General features: G+C 33.4%; 1 protein-coding gene across 1 annotated transcript in view; it reads right to left on the bottom strand.

Annotated features, from left to right (window-relative positions):
- Positions 1–22,900, bottom strand: part of LOC126884112 (UDP-glycosyltransferase UGT5-like) — a 50,464-nt gene that overhangs the window by 23,219 nt on the left and 4,345 nt on the right. The window contains exon 2 of the mRNA XM_050649917.1: positions 5,049–5,422. Within this exon, the coding sequence (XP_050505874.1) occupies positions 5,049–5,422 (374 nt within the window). The remainder of the gene's footprint in view (positions 1–5,048; positions 5,423–22,900) is intronic.

Below are 22,900 nucleotides of genomic sequence, written 5' to 3'. Positions count from 1 at the left end.
TCAAAAATCCGCCATTTTTTATTTCGTATTTGAAAGCGATATAAAAAAATCAATTCATACAGACAAAACTTTTACTAAAATAAAACATTTCAGCGAAAGCCGCATATTTCTATCTTGAACCGTTTAGAAGTTATAGGCAGTTAAAATGGGGGAAAATATAAGTGGACACCCGGTATTATAAAATTAAGTGTTTAATAATTTTCTCTTTTAAAATACATAATAATTAGGTAGTACCCGTACTTATTAGTAAGTAAGTAATTAATTTTTCAACACTCTAAAATATGATTTGGTACTGCATTTGAAAAGTAAACAATAAATATTTAAAATGTAGTGGTCGGGATTTTTACTTATGCGAGGATTGTGGCATATTGGGATTTTGGCTTCTCGGGATTCTGACGTGTCGGGATTCTGGCGTGTCGGGATTTTGGCTGTCGGGATTTTGGGTGCCACCGAGGCCACATATAGGGCTTTTCATTCACAGTCATTTGTTTCAAGCTTCTGTCATATGTCGTATAATCCGTGTACATTAATATTATACACAGATTATACAACATATGACAGAAGCTGGAAACAAATGACAAACGATGAAAAGCCCTATTGAGACACAATAAGTACCGTCTACTGTAATTGATTATCCAGGGGAAAATAAGCAGTAAGCGAGTGCCAGAAGAAGACACTCAGTGGCTTCAAATTCAGTAGTTCGGGTTTACATCGGTCGAACTATTCGGAAGTGACTTAAGCAAGGTCAGAATTGCCATGGTAATAGTCAACGCCAACGTTCGCAACGGACAGGACACTTGAAGAAAAAGATCAAATTACTATAACAATACTGATTTGTCTTTTGTTATTGTCAGAGCTATTTAAAGTACTTATTTGAATGACAGCACAAGGCTGGGTTCAAGTTCAATCAAATATTAAACATTTGGCATGAACTATAAACTAATATTGTTTTAAATAATTCACGAGGAAAAAATTTTCCTGTAGTTGGCTGTATACCATTTATAACGAAAAACCATAAAATCCTTTATGAAAGGTATATTTGTTAAAATCCCTATACAGGGCTACATCATAGAACAGAACTAGTTTTCAATCGGTTGACCGATCATCATCAGTGTTTGCCTAAAATGTTTATAACCTGATAAAATAATGCAAAGTGTTTAAAATTTTGACTACGATTTTAAAAGTTATAGGTTATACTCACTTGAACCTAACATGCTAACCACCAAAGTAAAAAATATTTGGGTAAAACCCTTTACAATTAATCCGTCATAGGAACACAGAAATAAGATGTGAATTTAAACATGGATGTATAAATTATCCTATGTTTCATGCTCTAGGTACCATTGAGCTCGAATTTGACTTGTTCACATCATGACTGTATAGGGCTTTTCATTCACAGTCATTTGTTTCGAGCTTCTGTCATATGTCGTATAATCCGTGTATATTAATATTATACACAGATTATAGAACATGTGACTGAAGCTCGAAACAAATGACAATCGACAAAAAGAACTATGGTAGCAAGTGGCTCTGATGGCGGAAATTCTAAATGATACATGACAGAAATGACAGTTTTCCCTGTTAGTTATTGAAAATTTATTGTAAAGTTTGTTAAATTACGAACAATAAAAACAGTCGCTCCCACTGTGGTAAATAATCTGTTAAAATGAAAATAAACTTGATGTAATAGTTAGAATGTTTGCAATGAAAGAGATAGGCAAAGCACATTACATATTAGATCGAAAACTTGATAAACGTTATTAAGCCCTCTTATGTGAACATCTATAGGGTTTAGAAACGCAATTTTATGTTGATTTTAAGTTATCGATTTTATTCGAATGATTGGAGGTTGTTAGAGTATGTGGAGGTTCAATAAAAGATCACAATGGGGGTGAAAGAGGTGTAAAATTGTCTCATAATCTGGAAGGGATATATAAGGCAAGCTCAGATTCATGCGACTAATTCCCAAGGGCCCTGAAGGCTACTCAGAACTCTAAGGATTCTAAAAACAAACCGTCATATGATATAGTTAACCATAGGAGAGAGGGTGGAATGTAAGAGGTTTATGAATAATTTTCAGGTTCATTATAATTTCATAAACCTCTTACATTCCACCCTCTCCCCTATGGTTACCTATATCATATGACGGTTTGTTTTGTCGAATCCTTAGAGTTCTGAGTAGCCTGCAGGGCCCTTGGGAATTAGTCGCATGATTCTGAGCTTGCCTTATATATCCCTTCCAGATTATGAGACAATTTTACACCTCTGTCACCCACATTGTGATCTTTTATTGAACTTCCACATACTCTAACAACTTCCAATGATTCGAATAAAATCGATAGTGCCATAAGCACTATAGCCGGTTTCGAGTTTTGTTAAGCTCTCATCAGAGAGTGCATATATGACTATCTCTTAACAAACTCAAGCAAATCGGGCTGCTAGTAACGAATTACAACAAAACGACGTGATACAGATGTCGTGGCGACATCTGCTAAAAACAAGCGAAAGTTCCACTTTAATAATATTAAAGCTTTCGCTTGTTTTTAGCAGATGTCGCCACGACATATGCATTCTCTGATGAGAGCTTAACAAAGGTCGAAAGCTGGCTTTTGTATCATTTTACAACCAAATAATTATTTATTTCTATTTAGTTTTACTCATATCTGAGTATGCAGGGCATGATTTTGCTGGAATTTTGCCACGCTGGACAGGCTAGATGTGAGATGCAATTTCTATATCTCCCTCGGTCTTCTTTGCTCCGGCATTCGTTTGGCTTGCAAATTTTAGAAGCCACGAAGGTGTTACTAGAAACTTGGTTCCAATACAAGTTTTATTTAATATTACTTTTAATATTATTAATGTGAAGCTTTCGCTTGTTAATATCGTTTTATTTTATAGGATTTTCTGTTCAATGATTAAGGCAAATAACCTATATAGTCGAGGAAATGAAACTGAAAAAATGAAAAAACCTCGCAACTTTTTCGTCCAGCATCGATTTGTACAAAAATTTGGGATTAGGCTCATTTCACCCTCTAGTTTATTTTCTATATTGAGCCGTTGTACGCTTTTGGTTTTTAAGGGTGAAAACTACCCCTAATTGTAAAAAATTATAAAATAACATTTTAAACTTTAATATTGTCAACAATTGGTTCTTATTAGCTACATGATGATTGTTTTACGTTTTAAGATATATCATAATATTTCAACCCTTACAACCACCCTTGTTGGAGCTATATACAGTAGGAAAAATGAAAGAATACCCATGAACTAACATATAAAACACGCTGTATTTTCCTGTCACCGTATCATACAAAAAATTGGCCAGCGCAAGTACATGTAATAATTATTATTACATGTACTTGCGCTGGGCAATTTTCTTTGTGAAAAGAAAATACAGCGTGTTTTATATGTTCGTTCATGGGTATTCTTTCATTTTTCCGACTGTATAAAAAATTGACTTACCCTAAAAGAATAATTTCGGCTTGCATCGATTTACATAAAAATTTGGGATTAGGATCATCTCACCCTGTACTTCATATTCTATATCATGCTCAAGGTCGTTGATTATTTTTAGGGGTGTAAACTACCCCTTATTGTCAAAAATTATATAAAAACATTGTAAACTTTAATATGGGTAAAATTTGGTTTTGATTGGCTAAATAATGATTGTTTTATGCTAAAGGATATAATATCATAATATTTCAACCCTTAAAAACCATCCTTAATAACATTGCAATTTTTATAAATAGATAATTTATTAGATCTATACAGAAAAAAAGTAGAAGTAAAGAATTAAAAAAACATTTATTTACACAAAAATACGAATTTACAAATATGTACAAATACAAATAGTTTTTTAGTCATCTTCCAGTCATCCTACGAACCGGTTCTGTGGCATTATATGCATTGAAAAGCGCACTATTCAAATTTTTCGAAAACAAAAATTCGTTTTATAAACATAGCTCCTTTATTTTTGGCGATTAAAAATTTTTTTAAAAATAATTTTGTAGGATTTTTGAAGAGCTATAAGACTGTGTAAATTAAATTCTATAAGATTTCTTAGTTTTTAATTGGGGTGGGTTTAAAGGGCTCGAATAATGGGGTGTTTGCTCGTAAATAGAGGTTTTAAATAGCTAGATCTTGCTAAGTATTCACTAAAATGAAAATATATGTCCAAAAAAATTTAAGTTATTAAAGGAGCTACAATTTAGTAATTTATCATTTTTTTCGTATCTCCAGTATTTTCGGAGATATTTTGAAGAAAAAGGTGAAAAATACGAAATTGCAAAAAATCTATTTTTTTTAAACTCCAATGCTTCTAAAATTAGGCCTTTTAAATAGGTCAAACTTCTTGGGTGTATTTATAATGCAAATATAAATGGAATTACGGAAAGGTGAAGACCAATTTTTAATTAAGAGGGTAGTGAGGGGGTTGTTTTCACTGATTTTTTTGTAGATAAAAGCAGGTACCGATTTTTTTATCATAAGTCGCTCAATTTTTACGCTAGAAACTTTATTATTTGTTTTTAAAAGGCTTAATTGTATGATTGAAAAAAGATTATCGATGTTTTCCTCGAAAACTGTAAAGTTTTCCCGTTATTTGACTTTGAATATTTCAAATTATGCACTTGACGAAAAAAGCTAACTTTTAACATGCCGTATCTCTTTATTATAGAAAAATATAGAAAATTTGGTTTGTGTTACTAAAAGATGCAATTTTGATATCTACAGTTTTTTTAATTAAATGCATATTTTTCGAGTTATTCTCAAAAAACCCTCAATAAAGGTGGATTTTTTCGTCGAAAAACTGTTACTTTCAACCGCGAATGAATAAAAAAATAAAATGTTTTACGAAGAAAATGTACAAAAAATTTTGTCTTAGAATTACTTTTTACATCAATTTACATGGTCAAAATGTAATATAAAATTCCCACCCCCGAGATGGGGTGGCAACATTCCCAAGATTGTAGCGTACAGCGGCATGATATAGAAAATGATCCTTGGACTATTCCCTACTTTCTGTGAAAATTTCAAGTAATAATACATACCGATAATAATGTGTTGACTAAGCGTTGCTGGAAACTCATAAGTTCTGGATATCCTAGTACAATATTCGGGTTCAAAGACGGAAGAGTTGGGTTGCCAACGAAGTGGTTCATCCAATTGTTTGCAGCATGGTTATTGAACAGCACTAAATGTGCATTGAAATGAGGAGCTAGAGCTTTGACAGCTTCGATTGCGAATTGCGTAGTTATTACTATGTCAAATTTTTCATCGGACTTCATTAACGTCTGCATTTTTGAATGGGAGAGCACCATTTCAGAAACTTTATATCCAATTGTATTGAACATAGTTAGCATATGTAGGGGGTTAGTGAATGCTGACTGCTTCTTCGAAAGGTTCGTAACGTCTTTAAATATAACTAAAAAACAAATAATATTTAGATAAAAGGCATTATATTTAATTTCGATTCAGAGATAATTACCATCTTTCTATGGACCATTTCGAACTCTTTTGTTCTCATCAGGAAAGCAACTGTAATGATGCTCCGAATCGAAAAATAAAACACCTTTGCCATGCATGCCAATTACAAAATATAATTAACAAAGGCCGGCCATTGGTAATGTTATAAGTATAGGCGATCCCATCACCTTTATAAAGTACACCACTCATAATCTAGAGCATATATGTATACCGAAAAATGCTTAAACTACTAACAATATATCTCGCTAATTACAGCCATATTTTTGCTATCCTACCTGTTGTGTACTGTTTATAAAAAAATGTGAAAGTTTTGCTTTTTTCTCAATAAATATAAGAGCGTTTATATCTAAATTACTCAAGTATTTAAATGAATTTCATGATAAAATTTAGTCTAGCACTAATATATATGTAATGGAAGGAAGTAACGTTAAAAAAATGTGAAGTAATAAAGTACTTTTTGCGTGGTGTACTTTTAAAATAAATTTCTTCAATTAATAGAAATTGGCATGTGAAACGTAAATCTTGGACATATAATACGAAAAGAGTATAGGAATCTGTAAGAATCTAAACTCTGTTAATGTAGCCATTATGTATAAGATGGCGCTACGAAAAAAATTATAAAAACCTAAAAAATTCAGGAGCGTAATGGCCCGTTTGAAACTTTCCTTTGGAAATTTAGGTATTTGACGAATATGAGTTTACTAGGGGTCCGGACAAATAATCCCGGACAAAAAATCCCCACAAATAATCCCCGGACAAATAATCCCCACAAAAAATCCCGGACACTAATCCCCACAATTTTTGGACAAAAATCCCCGGACAAAAATCCCCAAGAAATATTTTTGCCGAATAAAGTTGTCAAATGAATGCTTATAATCCAAGAATGCTACTAAAGATGAGAAATTTATACTGTCTGGCCGTCGGTACGTCCGACCGCGCATATAACTACTCGTCATTATGCCAGGTAGAATGACAAATGAGGTGTCGAATGAACGGTTATAATCCAACGATGGTACTAAAGATGAGCAATTTGGTCCGTCGGTCTGCCTGACCGCGAATATAACTCCTCCGTCACTGTACCAGATAGAATGACAAATGAGGTGTCGAATGAAAGCTTGTAATCCAAGGATGGTACTAAAGATAAGCAATTTGGTACGTCGGTCTGCCTGACCGCGAATATAACTCCTCCGTCACTGTACCAGGTAGAATGACCAATAAGGTGTCGAATGAAAGCTTATAACCAAGGATGGTACTAAAGATGAGAAATTTGACCAATGCTGTCTGTTCATCTGGCCGTCCGACCGCGAATGTAACCACTCCGTCATTATGCCAGGTAGAATGACAAATGAGGTGTCGAATGAACGGTTATAATCCAACGATGGTACTAAAGATGAGCAATTTGGTCCGTCGGTCTGCCTAACCGCGAATATAACTCCTCCGTCACTGTACCAGGTAGAATGACAAATGAGGTGTCGAATGAAAGCTTATAATCGAAGGATGGTACTAAAGATGAGAAATTAGACGAAGGCTATCTGTCCATCGGTCCGTCCGACCGTGAATGTAACTACTCCGTCATTATGCAAGGTAGAATGACAAATGGGGTGTCGAATGAACGGTTATAATCCAACGATGGTACTGAAGATGAGCAATTTGGTACGTCGGTCTGCTTGACCTCGAATATAACTCCTCCGTCACTGTACCAGGTAGAATGAGAAATAAGGTGTCGAATGAAAGCTTATAACTCGGGATGGTACTAAAGATGAGAAATTTAACCAAGGCTGCCTATCTATCTGTCCGTCCGAACGCGAATGTAACTACTCCGTCAATATGCCAGGTAGAATGCAAATGAGGTGTCGAATGAACGGTAATAATCCAACGATGGTACTAAAAATGAGCAATTTGGTCCTTCGGTCTGCCTGACCGCGAATATAACTCCTCCGTCACTGTACCAGGTAGAATGACAAATGAAGTGTCGAATGAAAGCTTATAATCCAAGGATGGTACTAACGATGATAAATTAGACCAAGGCTGTCTGTCCATCGGTCCGTCCGACCGCGAATGTAACTACTCCGTCATTATGCCAGGCAGAATGACAGATGAGGTGACGAGTGTACAGTGAACGGTTATAATCCAATGATGGTACTAAAGATTCACGCACGCATTTCGTTTCCGAAAGTTGCACTTTCACGCACGGCGTGCGGGAAAGTAAAATACCTTGTCATATGGCATTATAATATATTATAATACATGCAATAAACTAATATTTAGATATTATTTACTAATTTATTTCAAATTAGCTTATTGTGCTCATGTAGCGCGATAATTCGATAAAATAAAATTATTTTGACATAACATTGCTCATCTTTAGTACCATCGTTGGATTATAACCGTTCATTCCACACCTCATTTGTCATTTTACCTGGCATAATGACGGAGTAGTTACATTCGCGGTCGGACGAATAGATGGACAGACAGCCTTGGTCAAATATCTCATCTTTACTACCATCCTTGGTTATAAGCTTTCATTCGACACCTTATTGGTCATTCTACCTGGTACAGTGACGGAGGAGTTATATTCGCGGTCAGGCAGACCGACGGACCAAATTGCTGATCTTTAGTACCATCGTTGGATTATAATCGTTGATTCGAAACCTCATTTGTCATTTTCCCTGGCATAATGACGGAGTAGTTACATTCGCGGTCGGACGGACAGATGGACAGACAGCCTTGGTCAAATTTCTCATCTTTAGTACCATCCTTGGTTATAAGCTTTCATTAAAATACATAGACATTTTCATTCTAAAATAGACAATTAGACATATTTGAGTGATATAATTGTTCTTCCCTGGTATAATTTTATAATATTGGGACATGAGAAGTAGGTAACAAACTATGATGAACCAATATGCGAAATAGATTTCTCCAATACTTTTGGTTTAGATTTTACCACGAGATACGAGCACAGTATTTATCCGAGTAAAATTTTCAGCGAGACCACCTAGAAAATTAAAAGTTCGCACCTGATATATAAAACGATTTCGAGTCGTCTTAGCGAGGCCGCACCCGCATACCTCTCTGTACTGATTAAGAACCAAACTAAAATATATATCGGCCGGCTATGCGGCCTCACTTAGATATCTATTGCATTATTTTTCCGATAGAGGCAGCATCTCTCGGGAAATAATCTTTTCTCTCTGTTGCACCGAAAGTAGGGGACCTCTCTTTCATGCAACGGCCGGCCTTAAGACGCTATAGCGACCTCTATTAACAAAATGTCGAAACCCAAAAGACTCCATTTTCAAACAAATAAATGTTTAAAAATAATAAAATCTTTGGATTTCTTAATTCGGAAACAGATTCTCTCTTATACCTATTCCCATCCTTCTAAACATTGCAAGGAATAAAGGGTGATGAATGTATAGACATGGGGAGTCTACATAGTTGCACTCCACAACATATCAATTCACCGAGGCAAAGATCAACAAATCTGCTTCCTAGTACTCGATACGTGAGTAAAAACGGTAGGTAGATAAAAGGCATTATATTTAATTTCGATTCAGAGATAATTACCATCTTTCTATGGACCATTTCGAACTCTTTTGTTCTCATCAGGAAAGCAACTGTAATGATGCTCCGAATCGAAAAATAAAACACCTTTGCCATGCATGCCAATTACAAAATATAATTAACATTAAGACGCTATAGCGTCTTCCGTAGGCGTAAATCCAAAGATTTTATTATTTTAAAGATTTTATAACGTTTATAGAATTGAACGCCCTTTCAAATGAGGTGCCACACTACCCCTATTCCCATTTATAAAAACCATCGATTATGTAATCAATCTCAGATGGATGACGTCACTAGTATCAAATATATGCCAAAAAATTGTAATTTATAAATAAAAATCGATCTGTTTCGGAATTTTTCTCTAAAGTCATCCATTTAAGAGAAAATGAATTTATTCCATAATTTAGGACCTCTCTGTATGTAATTAAACATAAAATTGAGGTATTTCACTGATTTAAAATATTTGGTAATTTAATTTCTTGGAGTTCCAAAAAACAAAATTTGTGACTTTCTCAAGCACAGAGTCAGAGTTTGCAGCAGTTTGCACTGCATCATGTGAATTTTTATATGTTAGAAATTTGTTATCAGATTTATAAATTAATATACAATTGCCAGTTTGTTTGTTTGATGACAACAAAGGCACTATTAAATTACTTCACAATTTTGAGGATAACAAAAGATGCAAACCTATAGGTGTTAAATTGCATTTTGTGTTTGTGACTTAGTAAATAGTAACATGTTAAAATTGGAATATATTCCTACAGAGAGTCAGCTGGCAGATGTGTTTACTAAAGCATTAATTAATGAAAAATTTTGTAAATTTGTGAAAATGTTAAATTTAGTTTGAGATTTTTATTTCACCACCAAGCATTTTACAGGTTTGAGGAAGGGTGTTAGAGTACACTGAACTGTGGGAACAAACCTTTGAAATGTTGTGTTGGCAGCAGTGAGTGACAAGTTTCTGCCCTTTGTAAGAACTGTCATGTCATATAGTAATATTGTCAAAATAAATGCATGGCGTCTTTTTATAATAGTAATATGTAACATTACGCTTGATGTAAAATAATAGTACATTGTTTACCGGGTAGGAAAAGCTTAACATTCCTGGACGACTGTGAAGATTGCTAAGTCGAGGCGCAAGCCGAGACTTAGCAACACAGAGTCCAGGAATGTGGCTTTTCCTACGAGGTAAACATACTATTTTTCCGCAAATCGTTTAAAATTCGACAGATATTGATTGATTTAAAAAAAACGCGATAATTTTATTCCCAAATAAATGGTGCTTTGAAATTCCTAATAAAATTACTTGGGTTACTATGGAAACGTATTGAGGTTGAATTGTCAAACTTGACGCTTATAAATTTAATTGCTGGTGTTCTCGAAAGTAAAATGATAAGTGATGATGAAATTTCCATTCCTGGGACTCCTCCAGAGCTGGTTGAGGCAGTGAATACTGCTTCATTAGAATTATTGCCAAAGAAATCAAGAGAAAAGTACGAAAATGCATACAGACGTTTTATGGATTATCGCATGAGTAAAAATACGAGTTCTTTCTCAGAAAATGTTGTAATGGCATACTTCCTAGACCTTTGTTTAAAGATAAATACTTCAACATTATGGGCCAATTATTCAATGCTGAAGTCAACCCTTGCACTTAAACACAATGTAGATATATCTACATACTCAAAACTTCGTTCTTTATTGAAACGGCAAGCTCAAGGTTATAGGGCAAAGAAATCTAAGATTTTAACGAAGGAAGAAATTGAAAAATTTATCCAGGAAGCTCCAAATAAAGAAAATTTAATGATTAAGGTAATTTACAAGGTTTTAATAGCAATGTGTTTTCTATCATTTATGTAGAACACTAACAACTGTACGGAAATATCATTTCCTTACAGTAAGGAAATGACATTTCCTTACAGTAAGGAAGTCCTGACTTTTTCTTCAAGAAATTTTGACAGGAATGTCAAAATTTCCTGGCGATTTGCGGAAAATAATATTTTTAATACATTTCCAAACAATACATTTCTTATTTAAGGGACAGTTCAAGTATTACGTAACGCAGGTTGGGGGGGGGGGGGGGTCAAAAATCTTTGAAAATTGCATTACGTAGGGGGAGGGGGGTCAAAAATCTTCAAAAATCGCGTTACGTAATACTTGAACGCTCCCTAAATAAAAAATTCTGCTTTCATTTTTTTTTCGCAAAAATGATACATTTTTGAAGGGCGGCTACTAGAGAATTGCCTAGGGCGGCAATTGACCTAAACGCGGCCCTGATGGAAGTTCATTGATGCCCTAAAGAAAATTCAAGCCGGACGGGATGTTTTCCTTGAACGGCTGATTGCTGGAAACGAACCTCCAAGCAAGTTAAAGAAATATATTCAGGCAGACCAACGAATTGAAAGTCTAGTGTTAGACTACGAAAATAGAAACCTAAATGATTTTTTGAGGGGTATCGCCTATAATTTTGAAATGCGGCAAAATTAAGTAGTTTTTAAAACTTGTACATATTGTATATAGATATATTTTTTTGAATAAAGAGTCTCAATAAACTTGAAAAATTGTTTTTTTTAAACCTTAAATCCATAAAGAAATCCATAAAGTTGGAAAAAATAACATTTAATATATTTTTTTAGTGTGGTATAGATATAAATCAAGAGCCTCTTAAATTTCTAAAAAAGTAACGTAGGTATAATCTGGCGCCAAAACAGCCGACGCCGAATCGGCCGGCGCCGAACCGGCCGAAGCCGAATCGGCGGCGCCGAACCGGCCGCGCCGAACCGGCCCGCCGAACCGCCCGCGCCGAACCGGCGGCGCCGAATAGTACTAGACCCTGCCATTCATGCCAATTACAAAATATAATTAACATTAAGACGCTATAGCGACCTCTATTAACAAAATGTCGAAACCCAAAAGACTCCATTTTCAAACAAATAAATGTTTAAAAATAATAAAATCTTTGGATTTACGCCTACGGAAGACGCTATAGCGTCTTAATGTTAATTATATTTTGTAATTGGCATGAATGGCAAAGGTGTTTTATTTTTCGATTCATAGCATCATTACAGTTGTTTTCCTGATGAGAACAAAAGAGTTCGAAATGGTCCATAGAAAGATGGTTATGATCTCTGAATCGAAATTAAATATAATGCCTTTTATCTACCTACCGTTTTTACTCACGTATCGAGTACTAGGAAGCAGATTTGTTAATCTTTACCTCGGTGAATTGATATGTTGTGGAGTGCAACTATGTAGACTCCCCATGTCTATACATTCATCACCCTTTATTTCTTGCAATTTTTAGAAGGATGGGAATAGGTATAAGAGAGAATCTGTTTCCGAATTAAGAAATCCAAAGATTTTATTATTTTTAAACATTTATTTGTTTGAAAATGGAGTCTTTTGGGTTTCGACATTTTGTTTTCGACATTTTGTTTCGACATTTTTTTTTAAATAATATTTAAGTCAAATTTCTTCTTCTTCTTCTTGTGCTACTCCTATCGGAGATTGGAAATCATCAAGGCTACCCTGACCAAATTTAAACGATTATTTCATTCATAGAGATTTTGACCAATATAAACCTACAAAAATTAAACTTTCGGCGTTTTTTAAATGATTTTAATTTCCGGTCGTGTAGTAAGATTTTTCATCACGTGTTAAATTCTGTCCAAATTTTTAGATAGACTGTTTCTGTTTAATTAAAATGAGTTTCCTAGTTTTGACTGAACTGTCACATTTAAGAAAATGAACTATAATAAACTTTTAGTACATTATTTGACGGTTTTTGCTGTAAATTTTAAAGAACCGTTTGGATCGACATGAAATTTGGCATACGGATAGCAAATATGTCAAAGAAAAAAAAGTGATATTGGGTCGATGTGTGCTTTTGCCCTGAGAGTGACTTTCACCCCTTTTCAGGGGTGAAAAACATGCGTTCAAAATAAGTCCGGAATTCAATAAACTGACTAATTCTAAGCAACTTTTAATTTATACAGCTTTTTCACTAAGCTAATATTTTCGAGTTATTTGCGAGTGAATTATGTTCATTTTTCAACAAAGAAAACACGTTTTTATACAATTTTTCGCAAATAATTCAAATAGTAAGTATTTCATCGAAAAAACTATTCTTAGCAAAAATATAGCCTGTGAAAAAGTAAAAAAAATGGTATACACATGAAGTATCTAGTCTAGACCTAGTAGAAGCAAAGTTATAGCTAAAGAAAAATAGGTTCATATTCGCCAAATTTCAAATAAATGTAATTCGAGTTTAAAAATTTTATTTTTATTTTTATAAAAAAAGATTCTAGTATCAAATGTAAGCTCAAGATACTGTTGGTCCCTTTTGATTTGGCAAAAAAATCGGGAAAATCACCCCCTAATTAACAACTTAAATAAAATTAATCGTTACCGCTTTACAAGTTGCTTTATTTATGTTGTGTTTATATGATCTGTAAGTGTCATCGATTCAACATGCTTATTTTTGAAAAAAATTGGTTTTAAAATAACATTTTTAAATTTTAAATTTTGAAAAAAATGTTTTTTTTTTCAAAATATCTTAAAAATTATTAGCAATACCAAAAATCTAAAGGAGTATTAAAATGTACGTTTTGCTGTTCTAGATATTTTGGATTTATTGTTTTCCTGTTATACAAAATTTGATTATGCTATGGCTGTTCAAAGTTTGCATACACTCGGGATTAGTGACTCTTTCAAGCCATTTTAACTACAGCCGTTTCAAAAATAAGCACTTTGAACCGATGAAACTTACAGATCGTATAAATAATAAATAAAAAAAGTAACTTGTGAAGCAGTAACGATTAATTTTATTTGGGATGCTAATTATGCTTTTCGTGATTCTTTTTATCAAAAAATAAAAGGGATCAACAATATTTTGATCGTAACTCACTTACTTTTAATGTTATGTTTTTTTAAAAAGCAAAAGTAAACCTTTTTTTAACCACTTTAAAAAATTTCTATAGAGTGTTCCCCGAAAAGTGTTCCATTTTTTGGTTATTTCTCGATGAAATATTCGATTTGGAATTTGACGAATAAGAACCTACTTTTCATTAGCAACAACTTTGCTTTTACTAGGTCTACAGACTTCTTATATGCACCATTTTTTTCACTTCTTGATTTATATTTTATTATATTTTATTAAAAATATTAAGAATATTTTTTTCGACAAAATACTTGCTTTTTGAGTTATTTGCGAAAAACCGTCTAAAAACGTGGTTATTTTGTTGAAAAATGAACATATTTACTCGTAAATAACTCGAAAAGTGTTGACTTGGTGAAGAAACTCTATAGAACAAAAGTCGCTTAGAATTAGTCAATTTATCGAATTCCGAACTTATTTTGGACATATATTTTTTCATCCCCGAGAAGGGGTGAAAGTCACCCTTAGGGCAAAAGCACACATCGGCACAATATCACTTTTTTTCTTTGGCTTATTAGCTATGTATGCCAAATTTCATGTCAATTCAATCGGTTCTTTAAAATTTAGAAGTTTTGCAATATTTTACCGTTAAAGAACGTACTGTAATGTCAAATTGTTATGAGGGGAATAAAAATCGGCAATTTTAAGCGCTCGAGTGTACTTCGGTAAGAATATTTCGTGAATAAAACTGTATTTATAAATAATTTTAACTAATATTTTATTGATATACGTTATTCCACGAATATACGTCTGTTTTGGATTATTTCGACAACGAATATTTTATTGTGCAAAATATGAAGAACGAAAATAAATTGCAAATTACATTGCTGTTTATTGGAATAAATATTAGAGCCATTTACACACTGAAATATTCGTTGTCGCGATAATCCAAAACAGACGTATGTTGGTGGAATGAATCATATTTTCGTTTAAATATTTGCTAAACTGTGCTGTTCACTTTGACAAGTTGAAAAATGTGTTTGACATTAATTGTGATAAAAATGTCACTGAATGTTTATTTACAAATATCTACTTTGAAGTATTACAAAATAATCTGTCGAATATCAACGATAGTAAGAATAAATAAGAAAATAAGCTCCAATTTGTTTCTCAAACTTGTTTCCATCCGGAAAAAGAAAACTGAATACCTAACAACGGATAATACAAAAATAAAACTGCAAACTGGCTGGAAACAATGTTTCATACAAAAATGTATGTAACATGTATTTGGGTATTTGGGTACAAGTATGTGGGTTTATAATATCAAACAAAGGAACAACTGAAGAAGATATAAAAAATTAAACCCGGTACTATGGGATAAGAACATCAGTATATAAACAAAAAGAAGAATATATACAGTATGTACCTATACGCTGTGAGCTCGTACGTAGAGGGGACATTTAAAAATTCGCGGGCGCCAGTAGTGACAAGTCTGTAAACGTTTACTGGAAATTTGACATAAATGTCAAAGTGATTAATTTAAAATTAAAAATAAAAGCATTAATTATAAAAAATATTAGTTGGTCAAAGCTGTGGTATATATTTTTACCTTAAATATACTTACGTATTAAATACTGAATTTAAGTTTTTTTAATGTTCCGTAATATGTAATTATAAATTAATTTATTAATCTTAGCGCCATCTACACGATAATTGTGAAAGTATCCGAAGTAAGAAATTAATATTTCATCAATAGAACGTCAAAATGATTAGCAAAATCTTAAAAAAATCGATTACAATTTAATTACTTTTTTGCGTTGTAAATATTAAGCGATAACAATTAAATAATAAATTAAAAAATTACCGGTGAAAGTTGCATTAGTAGTCCGCTAGGAGCGACACGAGCGAAGCTCAGAGCGTATAAGTTGTATCCATATGTTAAACTTTTTTATTATTAATTTTACGAAAAAAAGTTATTTTTCATAAAAAGCTCTGCATGGTCCAAAACCTAACATTTAACCATCAAATATCATATTTTTGAACATTATACGAGGTATGTCAAAAAGTTTGAGTTTCACTCAAGAGTAAAGTAGCTTTATTTTTCACAATATTGAAAATTGCTATTATGAAAAGTGGTTTGGAATTAAGAACTATATTCAAGTATGCAATTGCATCCTTCTAATTGATTTTTTTTGAAAAATTATGGATAACCAACATTATTTTCAGTTAAATTCAGATAACTCGTTTATTATTAATTTTACGAAAAAAAGTGATTCTTAATAAAAAGTTCTGCATGGTCCTAAACCTAAAATACAACCATCTTTTGTCAAATTTTATCAATTTTATACGAGGTATGTCAAAAAATATAAATTTCGCTCAAGAGTAAAATACGTTTATTGTTCACAATATCGAAAACTCTTATTATGAAAAGTTATTTAGAATTAAAGACTATGTTTCAGTATGTAATTACATCGTTCTTATTGAAATATTCTGAACTATAGAGGTACTTTACTTTTGATCTAAATTCATCTTTTTTGACATACCTATACAGGGTGCAACAAAAATACAGGTCATAAATTTAATCACACATTCTTGGACCAAAAATAGTTCGACTGAACCTAACTTACCTTAGTACAAATATGCACATAAAAAAGTTACAGCCCTTTGAAGTTACAAAATGAAAATCGATTTTTTCCAATATATCAAAAACTATTAGAGATATTTTATTGAAAATAGACATGTGGCATTCTTATGGTAGTAGTATCTCAAGAAAAAATTATAGTGAAATTTGGACACCCCATAAGAATTTTATGGGGTTTTTGTTCCTTTAAACCCCCCAAACTTTTGTGTACGTTCCAATTTAATTATTATTGTAGTACCATTAGTTAAAGACAATATTTTAAAAACTTTTTTGCCTCTTAGTACTTTTTCGAAAAGTCAGTTTTTATTGAGATATTTTGAATTTTTGTCAAATCCACCACATATTTGTATATGGCTAAGTACATACGATTATGGAGACTTGGTAATAATATGAAAATTTATTTATGATTTACATTTTTAGGTACATTTTGAACCATATTAAAAAAGAAACCACATCTCGATAAAAGGCGCCTTATCGAAAAAATACAAGGGGGTAAAAAAGTTTTAAAAACACTGTGTTTAACTAATGGTACCGCAGTAATAGTTTAATTGGAACATACACAAACATTTGGGGGGTCTAAAGGAACAAAACCCCCATAAAAATTTTAACATATTAAAAAAGAAGCCGCATCTCGATAAAAACTGCCTTATCGAAAAAATACTAAGAGGCAAAAAGTTTTAGAAATATTGAAATTAACTAATGGTACCACAATAATAATTTAATTGGAACGTACACAAAAGTTTGGGGGGGGGGTTTAACGGAACAAAACCCCCATAAAATTTTTATGGGGTGCACGAATTTCACTATAATTCTTTTTTAAGATGTTCCTGCCATAGGAATGCCACATGCCCATTTTCAGTAAAGAATCTCTAATAGTTTTCGATATATTTGAAAAAATCAATTTTCATTTTGTAACTTCAAAGGGCTGTAACTTTTTTTATGTGCATAATTGTACTAAGGTAAGTTAGGTTCATTCGAACTATTTTTGGTCTCAGAATATGTGATTTAATTTATGACCTGTATTTTCGTTACACCCTGTATATTAGAATATAGTTTTTTAATTCCAAACAACTTTTCATAATAGCAATTTTCAATATTGTGAAAAATAAAGCTATTTTACTCTTAAGCGAAATTCATATTTTTTGACACTCCTTGTATAATATTCATAAAATTTGATACCTGATGGTTTAATCTTGGGTTTTGGACCATGCAGAACTTTTTATAAAGAATAAATTTTTTTCGTAAAATTAATAAAAAAGTTTTCCATGTGGATACAACTTACAGGGACATACTGTAACACCATGACAAGAAGTATCTTGACTAGGTATGAAAATTGAACAATAAATAAGGAAACCAAAAATAAAATAAGAGCAATAGAGATGGAACTCCTAAGGAGAAGCTGCAGACTAACAAGAAGAGATAGAATAAATAACATAGGGATTAAGAAAATAATGGGAATGTACTCTGATATAATAGACTAGATAGAACAGAAGAAATTAACCTGGTACGGACATGTCTGAATAACAGACCAGAAACGTTTGGATAAACAGAATAACACAGTGGAGCCCAATAGGAACATGGAGGAGAGGCAGCCCCCGAAGATCTTTCAGAGAAGAAGTAGACGAAGCAATGGAAGGAAGAAATCCTCAGAAAGGGGACTGGCAGAAGAGGAAGAACTGGAGAAAATAGGTGAGTGAAGGAATATATTGAAAGCTGTGGAAATCCTTATTATACAGGGTGTCCAGCAACTCTATCGACAAACGAAGACAGGAGATTCCTCAGGTAATTTTAAGACAATTTAACCAAATTCATCCAGTCCGAAAATACTTCCTAAGGGAGCTAGAGCTCTTTGAAAATGGCGTCTTGTAACTAGTTTTTCTTAAATACCTCCAGAACGATTCTAGTTAGAAAAACAAAAATTTGTACACACATTTATCTTCCAGAGATAAATCGATTCCATCCATTGCGAATTTATAGTACCGGTCATAGGAGTCCGTTTTGGGTAAGGTAACGGTTATTTTATCGCATAACTTTTTTACCTTTACATTTTAAGCATCTTTCACTTTGGATTATTAAATTGTGAGGTATGCTAGTACTAAAAGGTACTCTTGATTTAAGTCGGTAGGACACACCGTTTTCTAGAAAAATGGATTTGAAAATTTTCCGTCTCTTGAATTTGAAAAAAAAATTGAAAAAAATGAAAAAAATGAAAAAAAAAAAAACGGTGTATTTTACCAACTTGAAGCAAGAGGAACTTTTACTACTAGAATACCTCATAATTTAATAATCTAGTGTCAAAAATGCTTAAAAATTAAAGATAAAAAAGTTATGCGATAAAATAACCCTTGACCTACCCAAAACCGAAGGTCCATGTCACCAGCCCCCCCTTTTTCAATTTGAGGGTCAAAAAAAAGCTCATTCGTTTGTATTGCGTTAGTACTGGATTGTATCACCCTTCATTCGTTTGTACTGCCCCCACCCTTTTAAATCTGCCTGGAGGGGCTGGTGACATGCCATCCCCCCCTTTTTCGATTTGAGGGTCAAAAAAAGGTTCATTCGTTTGTATTGCGTTAGTACTGGATTGTATCACCCTTCATTCGTTTGTACTGCCCCCACCCTTTTAAATCTGCCTGGAGGGGCTGGTGACTTGCCATCCCCCCTTTTTCGATCTGAAGGTCCGGGATGGGTATGTTCGTTTGTACTGCGTTAGTATCGGATTGTATCGTCCTTATTTTGTTTGTACTGCCCCCACCCGTCTAGATTGGCCTGGGGGGGGCAGTGACATGCTACCCTCTACTCTGCACTTTTTGCCTTCTGAAAGTCGAAAATAGGCTATTTCGTTTGTACTGCGTTAGTACTGGATTGTATCACCCTTCATTCGTTTGTACTGCCCCCACCCTTTTAAATCTGCCTGGAGGGGCTGGTGACATGCCATCCCCCCCTTTTTCGATTTGAGGGTCAAAAAAAGGTTCATTCGTTTGTATTGCGTTAGTACTGGATTGTATCACCCTTCATTCGTTTGTACTGCCCCCACCCTTTTAAATCTGCCTGGAGGGGCTGGTGGGTGACATGCCATCCCCCCCTTTTTCGATCTGAAGGTCCGGGATGGGTATGTTCGTTTGTACTGCGTTAGTATCGGATTGTATCGTCCTTATTTTGTTTGTACTGCCCCCACCCGTCTAGATTGGCCTGGGGGGGCCAGTGACATGCTACCCTCTACTCTGCACTTTTTGCCTTCTGAAAGTCGAAAATAGGCTATTTCGTTTGTACTGCGTTAGTACTGGATTGTATCATCCTTCATTCTTTTGTACTGCCTCCACCCTTTTAAATCTGCCTGGAGGGGCTGGTGACATGCCATCCCCACCTTTTTTGATATGGGGGTCCGGAATGGGTATGTTTGTTTGTACTACGTTAGTATCGGATTGTATCGCCCTTATTTTGTTTGTACTGCCCCCACCCGTCTAGATTGGCCTGGGGGGGCAGTGACATGCTACCCCTCTAATCTGCACTTTTTGCCATCTGACGTCGAAAGTAGGCTATTTCGTTTGTACTGCGTTAGTACTGGATTGTATCACTCTTCATTCGTTTGTACTGCCTCCACCCTTTTAAATCTGTCTGGAGGGGTTGGTGACATGTCATCCCCCCTTTTTCGATATGGTGGTCCGGGATTGGTATGTTCGTTTGTACTGCGTTAGTATCGGATTGTATCGCCCTTATTTTGTTTGTACCGCCCCCACCCGTCTAGATTGGCCTGGGGGGCCAGTGACATGCTACCCTTCTACATTTAAAACAGGGGAGGATTAATGCTAGGAGTAAGGACACAAAATTAGCCAAAACTATTATAGTAACACTGCGGGTGTAAAATTTGGTAAATTCGTCAAAAATGTAACGAATTACATTTTGAAACTGAAAAACAGGCTTGCAAGCCACTCTCCATGAAGAATGGAAAATTACATCCTCAGATGGATCTCGGAGTAGTTCTACGCTACCGATTTGAAAAATGGTACATGTATTTGTTGGAGATATTTTGAACACCATTTTCGATCAGAAATCAGAGGAGCGACCTTGCCTTTTCCTCCTAGGAAGAAATTTATCCATCCTTTCAATAAATTTTACAGTTTTACACGCTATCGATATGAAAATGAAAGATCTCATGCGGCGCATTCCGAAATGCACTCTTCGTTGTACAATTTCAACCTCTCTGTTGAAAACTTTTCAATCGTTTTTAAAACCATTCATTTTGGAATAAAGTCGTAGGGAAATAAAATAAAGATAATTGAATTTTTTATGATATACGACTATAAAATACACTTAATAGGTTTTGCATAATAATTTTGCAATCTAATTTTTTTTAAAAAAGTTAAAATTTTTTATAAACTTTCTGAACAAAAAGTAGACCATTATTTAGAAGTTTGCTCATTTTTTTGCATATAAAGATACGCCCTACCTATCTAATACACTTTACAGAACTTAAGTTGGTTTATTTAATCGGCCTCAGTAATGTTTTAAAGTTATACACAATTTTTTGGCTTATAAACAAATACAGTGAGGACGTTTGAGTTAATAAATACGAATAAATTCATTTTTCTGTTATTTATCAAATAAACATTTTTTTCTGTTTTAGGACAACAGTAAAATGTATCTCGAATTAACTAAATTAAATACTTTCTTCTGTTTGTCTCAATTAATTAAAAAAAAATTTGGGCACCCTGTATAAATAATTATGTAATAAATAGAGAATTGAATAATGTTTCAAATAAGCTAGCACACGACCCACATTTTCGTTTAAAAAAATCATAGATTACGTCATCACACCCAGATTGACGTTAGTAGTATGATAGATATCCCAAAAATTATAATTTAAATATAAAAATCGACCTGTTTAGGGATTTATCTCCAGAGTTGCCCATTCTCGAGAAAATGAATTTATTCCAACTCAAACGTGCTCACTATATTTGTTTATAAGTAAAAAAATTGTTTATATCCTTAAAACAGTGCTGAGGCCGCTTAAATAATCCGATTTTAATTTTGTAAAGTGTACTGGATTGGTAAGGTACCTCTCGATATGTAAAAAAATTAGCAAACTTCTAACAGGTCTACTTTTTGTTCAGAAAGTTTTTAAAAAATTTGAACTTTTCTAAAAAAATTTAGATTGCAAAATTATTATGCAAAATCTATTATGTCGATTTTAATAAAATTTGGTGGACGGATTGAGTATGTTGTAAGAACTTTCTAAGTAAAATACGAAGGTTCTAAGTGCAACCAAAGTGGTTGAAAAACATTGAATAAAAAGAGGCTTATTTTGCCCTCTTATTTTGTATTTATTGCTATTTTGCAGAAAGGATAATCATTTAAGATATTTTATAGCAGTCGTGTCGTATATCATACAAAATTCAATTATCTTTATTTTATTTCCCTATGACTTTGTTCCAAAATGAATCGTTTTTAAGTTACAAGCAATGAAAGTTGAAAAAAATCGATGTTTTTCGAAATTTTTAAATATGTAAATTTTTTTAATAATGTTCCAAACATATTTGAGAAGGAGCGTAAGTCAATTTTAATTACTGAAGTTGTTACCTAATTTTATCTGCAAAAATCGGAATGCCACCTCTCACATCCACCTCAAAACAGATCCGTCGGTCTATACAGCGATAATTCCATAGTAGAAATCGAAAATTGCAATGTCATTGTTTATTTAATAGGTCAGTTTGGCATTTAATATACTTGCAAATATTTTTCTATAAAAATGTCTCGTTTTGGCACTGAATCTGTAGAGTCAATTAACACGTTGACGGACAGTGCGTCAAATGTATAAGCAAGTTTTTGACACTATATTTATTTTACAAATAATGAAATACCTACGGAAATTCTGAATCTTATTGCAGTCATAAATGAACAATACAAACCTTTCTAGAAAACAAATTGCCAGAACATAGCAGCTGCAATTATTGTTATCTGGTCTCTGACATTAGATGGTAAGAAAGATATTGATTGTGGGAACTTTTCATTTAATGTTCCAAATACATACTTTTAATAATTTTCGATTCCAATGAATTCTGCCGTATGTATGTTTCAGTTAATCAGTTATCCAGAGAGGTTGAAATTGTACAACGAAGAGTGCATTTCGGAATACGCCGCATAATATCTTTGATAATCATATCGATAGCGTCTGAAACTGTAAAATTTATTGAGGGGATAGATAAATTTCTTCCTAGTAGGAAAAGACAAGGTCGCTGCTCTGATTTCTGATTGAAAATGGTGTTCAAAATATCTCCAACAAATACATGTAGCATTTTTCAAATCGCTACTACTCCGAGATCCATCTGAGGGGG

The sequence above is a fragment of the Diabrotica virgifera genome, chromosome 4 (genome assembly GCF_917563875.1).
Source record: "Diabrotica virgifera virgifera chromosome 4, PGI_DIABVI_V3a".
NCBI lineage: Eukaryota > Metazoa > Arthropoda > Insecta > Coleoptera > Chrysomelidae > Diabrotica > Diabrotica virgifera.
The sequence above is the reverse complement of the archived record's forward strand: the minus strand, read 5'-3'. Positions and strand labels throughout refer to the sequence as shown.